A 6033-nucleotide genomic window follows, 5' to 3' on the forward strand; every position below is an offset into this window, starting at 1 on the left:
TCTAAGCAAGTTATGTAAATTAAAACTCACCTGGAAGAAAACCTGAATGCTTTTAGTCCTATTTAAAACATGGGGTGAGTATTACATGAGTATAACATGAGTATTACAACAACAAACACTCGAAAAATGAATTTTCACCTGATTTTTTCACAGAAAGAACCAAAGCACAACAACAAAAGCCGTAAACCTATGCTATGCTAACAGTCCTTAAGTTTGGCTCTAAATCACTGACATGCTGAAGAATGGCATACTTCTCCGCTCCTGCTTTATACATTCCTTATTGATACAGCAACGGCTGCAGAGTTATGACATCACTTCCCGGGGTGTAACAGCCCAAGAACTGCAGTAGAAGTGCATTGGTTGCAGGGGCACCGTCAGCTATGAATACTGACTGCAGTTATTGCTTGCTGTTTCTGTTGCTTCCCCAATCTTTAATGATGGCACTTATACTTAAAATCACAACATCTGTACACAGATTCACTCAGAAAGTATTCACACGCACGAATAAAGATACAATAAATAAAGTACATTTGAAGACAGTACTTCGTCATTTATACCATCATAAAAAAAAAATTAAAAACAGGATTCAAAAGAGACACTGGACACAGAACAGTAATCTTCCCTAAACCCAGAAAGACACTATTAGTGCATGCACAGAGAAAGACAGGCAGAGGTAGGGTGACACTACAAAGAACACCAACAACAGGAGGGAGGCTGGTGTAAGCATCTGGTAAAGATAGTCTGGTTGGGACACCCACTGGTAGAGGTAGTTGGGACGGCTACTAGCTCAGTGGTACTCACCCAGAGGAGTGAAGCCCCGAGCAGGGCTGGTGTCGCGGCTGCTCTCGCGACTGGTGTCGCGACTGCAACCCTGACTCATGCTGGGACGGGGAATGCGGCTCCGGGCTAGCGTGCGGTAGGGAAGAGCAGCAGGAAGAAGAGCTTTACCACACAGCCTGGCTGTCAGGACAACAAGTTAGATGGGAATGTCAGTGTCCATTCATGAGGGAAAGAGTCAGAAGTGAGGATGAGACGAGGGGTAGAGGTTATGGAAGCCCTGCAGACTGTACTGTATCTCCAGGACTATACTATTCATGACACCCAACAAAGTCCTGGATGGAACAACAAACTGGTGACTTTGCTATTCTTAGAACTTTGCTCATGGTGGTGCTCAATTAGATTAGCATCAAAAGTCATTAAAATCAAAAGGCTTTATTGCCTTGAACACATGAATGTGCTCGGTAAATGTCATGACCATCATATTTGGATCATGTTTTTGTGAACAAATGCACATTCGACAGACTGATGAAGTGACATCTGTCATTCAGGGGCCTCATTACAGAAAAATACCTGCTTGTCCTATGTTAACGTGTCAAAGATAGGACAAATCCTGTCTTCCTATTACAGAAGCAATTCCTAAACTCGTGGCTGCTGTGTCCTCTCCTATCTCAGACCTCCTATCTTATCTTAATTTAAGAAATCTAAACTACAACTGTACATTTGATTCTTCAATCGACACTCGTCCTCTCACGCCTGTATCTATGTTTAGAATGTACAGGTAGGCTACTCGAGACGGACAAGCCATAATGTCAACGGCTCTCACTTGTTACTGGCTAGAAGTCTGGAAGTCACCCTTAACAAAAAAACTAAAACGAAGTGCATTTGTGATCCATCATCATACGATTTGAGTAGCCTTTCAATCATTGTATTTTAGCGTTCCTGTTGTTCCCCATCTTCATTGTCATACAGAGCTAACGACAGTGCTGCAGCCATTTTTGGCAGTTATTTTGAATTTAGGACGGTCTCTGCCATCCTGATTTAAGATTCAAAATTTGGAAAATTCCCACTTAAGTTAGGACAGCTCTGTAAAAGCTAAATTCCTATAACTTAAAAATAATAATAATAATATTTTTTTTCTTAAATACAATTAGGAAACATGTTTGTGTAATACAAATATATCTAAATGTCATCCTAAACTGAAGTTTCTGTAATGAGGCCCGGTGACCAAAATATAAAGGGAGACAAACATGTACTGGAGAGATTAGAAGAAGACAGAGACAGAAACAAAAGCAGTGGCAGAATGCTGGGTGAGTGAGTTGGTCAAACAGCATACTGCTAGTAAAGGTTAGATAGTCTGGACATCTCCAAAGAGCAACTCAAGTGCCTGTTAACGATGAGATACATAAGAAAAGGATTACAGGGGTTAGATATTAAGAAAGTAACACATCAAATTGGGATAAAAAAACAGTAGTAACAGCGGAACGTGAACAGTATCCCCCTCTTATCAAAACAAATGAAGCAAATTGAAAACAAAACCAAAATTAAGGATCTGCAATTAATCATAAACATTCAACAGTTCTTCTTATTGAAACAACTTTTCAATGACACTTCACAAAAGCAGCCAGTCGTCCATTAAAGGGAAAATTCACCACCTTTTTATGTGGATGTCCAATCAGTGTTGATGGTAAATGTAGTCCATTGAAGCAATAAATTCCCCAGTGCGTGCCATATTGACCGAGAAAGCTGAGTTCTCCTGCTCGCAGAGCCGTACCAGCAATGCCTACATGTACCAGGATGCATTGCACGTGATGTCTGTTCAAAATGTCATCACTTCATTATTCTATCCTATTAGACATTCGTGTGAAATTGTCATAATTAGCATATGAACTCTTGAGTTATGGCCAAAAACTTGTTTTGTGAGGTCACAGTGACCTTTGACCTTTTACCACCAAAATCTAATCAGTTCATCCTTGAGTCCAAGTAGACATTTGTGCCAAAATTGAACCGAATGTACAGACAACCTGAAAACAAAATTGCCTCTGGCCACAGCTGTCACCGACGCGGAGGCCTTAAAAGATTTTTTTCCATCGAACACAGACGTTTTCATGCCAGCCACTACAACACCCATAACCACCGCTCCCTCTCAACCAATCATACATCAGAATAGATCTGTGAGGAATGTTTAGCTGAAGACTAAAACTATACATCAAAGTGTGTGTACGTTTTCATCATGATGAAAAGAGAACTAGCAGAACAGACGCAGACAATCTGCACTGTCTGTGCCAATAACAAGCCAACAACGCTTTGTGATGGACAACAACAATCTGTGCAGTGTTTATGGTCTGAGTAAAGGAAATGTGACCTCTGTGGCGTTTCAAAGGGCAAATCATGAGTTTATCTCTTTATCAGAAAGTGAAGATAGCAAGGTCCAGTTCCATAACATAATCCTGTGTCAACGTATGTCACTTATCAGCACATGTGTTCATGTGGTCGGTGATATGGAGCATGTGAATGGTCAGTGTTTAACTTGTTGCAGTCTTGTCCCAGTGCCTGCACATTTTAATGGTGTGGATTTGACGAGAAACAGATGAATTAAAGGAACTCTGTGATATGTTGCATTTCAGTTTCTTTCACCTAAGTGGCAACCTTGGGTGCTGAGCAGTGAAACCAACGCTGAAGTGCCAAAAACTGCAGTTCATCGAATGGCCACTTGAGGCTGGCTCCAAAAGGGAGTCAATCCCCATAGAGCCCCATGTTAAAATGCCCAACTTTACAGCAGAAGTAAACATGTTTATAGCCTGGTTACAGCCTTGGTCTCTAAAGCTAATTTCTAAAGCTCATGCTCACATAGCCGATGGAATCGACTAATTAAATGAACAATTAGCATTCATCATTTGGGGCATCAAATAATTTAAAACTTAAGTTTGTTTAAGAAAGAAGTAAAAAACAGAGGTCAAAGTAAAAGGTAATCTATCACTAAAGATAGATAGACTTGTGTGAGTGGTCCTGGCCTTACCGAGGCCCAGTCTGCTGGGGCTGGTCTCACGGCTGCAGCCCTGGCTGCGAGGGATCCTGGTGCGCTTGTCTGCTGGCGTGGTGGAGGCCGACACCGTGGCTCGAGGGATCCGGCCGTAGCTGCTGTGGCCGAGCAGCTTGCCCGGGGAGCTGGAGCGACTGCCGGCTGCCGGGAGACATGACAAAAAATTGTACTGTGGTTAGACAGTATTCAGAGTGAGAGAAACTGGTAGGGAGAAGGGGTAAGGGAGGGGTCCAACCTTTGATAACATGCTTGGTCAAATCTTAAAACACAAGCCCTGTGTCAACAGACCCAGTGCTGTGGGACAGTGCAGCAACATAAAAGGTAACGTGACATATTATAATGTCTTCTTCTACATTTATTCATCTTGTACTTCATGGATTTACTTAGATTTGAAGGTGAATGAATACTATTTTAATGACAACACAGAAGTTGGAGGCAAATAGAACTTCACAGGAAATTAAATTAGAGTCTGAATGAACAATCACAGACACACACTCAGGGTGAGGGGGAGGAACCCATGTTCTAACTAACTGTGCTGTGGGGAGACATTTACTGTGGCACCAGTCACAAGTGGGAACATACAGCATTTCAACAGTGAAAACAAGGACAACACAATGGCTGACGGCACACGACTCCAAACAGCTTCTCAAACTGTTGGGGGGGAGTAAAAAAATGTGTGAAGCATGCTGCTACCGTACGTGGTGAAACAAACGTAAAAGGCTAAAAAGAATGGGACGGCGTGCAAAGCTCTGTGTGCTAGGTGGGGGACAGAGCTTAGGGATGAGGCTTCTGGCTTGTGATCGGATGAAGCTGAGGCCTTACCATTGATGGGATTGGCTGATCTGGATCCTGGGTGATGGAAGCAATAGGCAGGACAGGGTGGAGAACGGTCAAAATGAGACAGATTAAATTTGCCCAGCATGCACTCTGGGCGGCTGTGAACGTGTTAGCTGTGCACGGATTTACTGCCTGATCTCAAGAATATATACCAACATACACACACGTACTGTGCATGCATGTAGGGCACCCTTGCACAAATACACAAGATTTGTGAGTGACTGGAAGAGTCTTCGGGGTGCTGTAAGCGCATCGCAACACACATACAAGAAACGGCAAAGCATCGAGTATGATGTCAAAGCCGATGCAGACAGAGATCATACCAGAAACATGAGAGTGGCAGATTGGTATGCAGTATGCACACGCATAGCTGTGTAATGCAGTACAATTCGATAGCGTGACTGAAAAGAGCATGACTCTGATTTCAATTCAACTTCAACGTTATGAGAGTCTGCGTGTGGTGTATATACATACGCTGGGACTGAGAGACCACTTTGGCTCGGCTGCGCCCCCTACTGTCCACCACTGAGGTACTGGCTCCTCCGGCCACGCTGCCCGAGCTTTGTCTCCTGGTACGAACACGACCTGGATGAAAAAGGAGGAGGGAGGGAGGGAAGAGAGGCAGTGGGAGTTTAATCCAATTACTTCAATGTGTTCACCCCTACCCTGGACAGAGATGCTGGGGAAGAAAAGGTCTGGGGAGACAGAATGAAGAAGACCTGGATGAGGGGATAGAGCCCCCCCTGAAAACACACAGGTGGGAAAGAAACAAACCTGAGTCTATTAGTTTGCAAATCATTCTCAGCGTTCGTTTTAACCTGGAACTTGAAATCAAGATGGTTGGGGTTTGCCCTGTAAGCATAGCTGTGCTGGTGCTAGCTAAGACACGAGCCACAGAAAAGCACAACTTAAAGGACCAGTGTGTAGGATTTAGTGGCATCTAGCGGTGAGGTGGCCGAAACCAACCACATGATGTCACCGGAGCAGACCAAGTAAGGGGTGGAAGGTTCATTTGGGAAAAGTAATTTTGTGATGTATTATTATCAGATTAACTATGATGACAAATGTATGTGATAAATGAATGTGTGAAGAGTGTTGTTCTACTGATTTTAGTGAGAAGTACCCACTAAAATTAGTTAACACTTCTCAGAGAAGGGTCTGGGTTTCCTGGCAACATGGTACCGCCTGCTGAAGAGTGACTCTTCATCATTGAGGAGACTATATAAGCAGTGGCTTTTGGGCTGGTACGGGGGTAGGATCTCTGCGTGTAGATGTGTGCACGTTAGGTTACTCTAAGTTATTTGTCATGAGTTGAGTTGTATTTAGTTAAGCCGAATTACTTAATTTTTTTTTTTTTGTTGATATATATTTGGTTA

The 6033-nt window shown here is 43.1% G+C and overlaps 1 protein-coding gene across 46 annotated transcripts in view; it reads right to left on the minus strand.

Moving 5' to 3' along the window:
• Positions 1-6033, minus strand: part of clasp1a (cytoplasmic linker associated protein 1a) — a 100089-nt gene that overhangs the window by 26204 nt on the left and 67852 nt on the right. For 18 of the 46 annotated variants that reach the window (XM_037789179.1, XM_037789189.1, XM_037789187.1 and 15 more), the window contains 4 exons: positions 5132-5242; positions 4643-4669; positions 3797-3961; positions 802-960 (listed from right to left, as the gene is read on the minus strand). In XM_037789179.1, coding sequence (XP_037645107.1) covers positions 802-960; positions 3797-3961; positions 4643-4669; positions 5132-5242 — 462 coding nt within the window. The remainder of the gene's footprint in view (positions 1-801; positions 961-3796; positions 3962-4642; positions 4670-5131; positions 5243-6033) is intronic. The other 28 variants (XM_037789220.1, XM_037789212.1, XM_037789221.1 and 25 more) reach the window with 5 other exon arrangements.

The sequence above is a fragment of the Sebastes umbrosus genome, chromosome 13 (genome assembly GCF_015220745.1).
Source record: "Sebastes umbrosus isolate fSebUmb1 chromosome 13, fSebUmb1.pri, whole genome shotgun sequence".
Lineage (NCBI taxonomy): Eukaryota > Metazoa > Chordata > Actinopteri > Perciformes > Sebastidae > Sebastes > Sebastes umbrosus.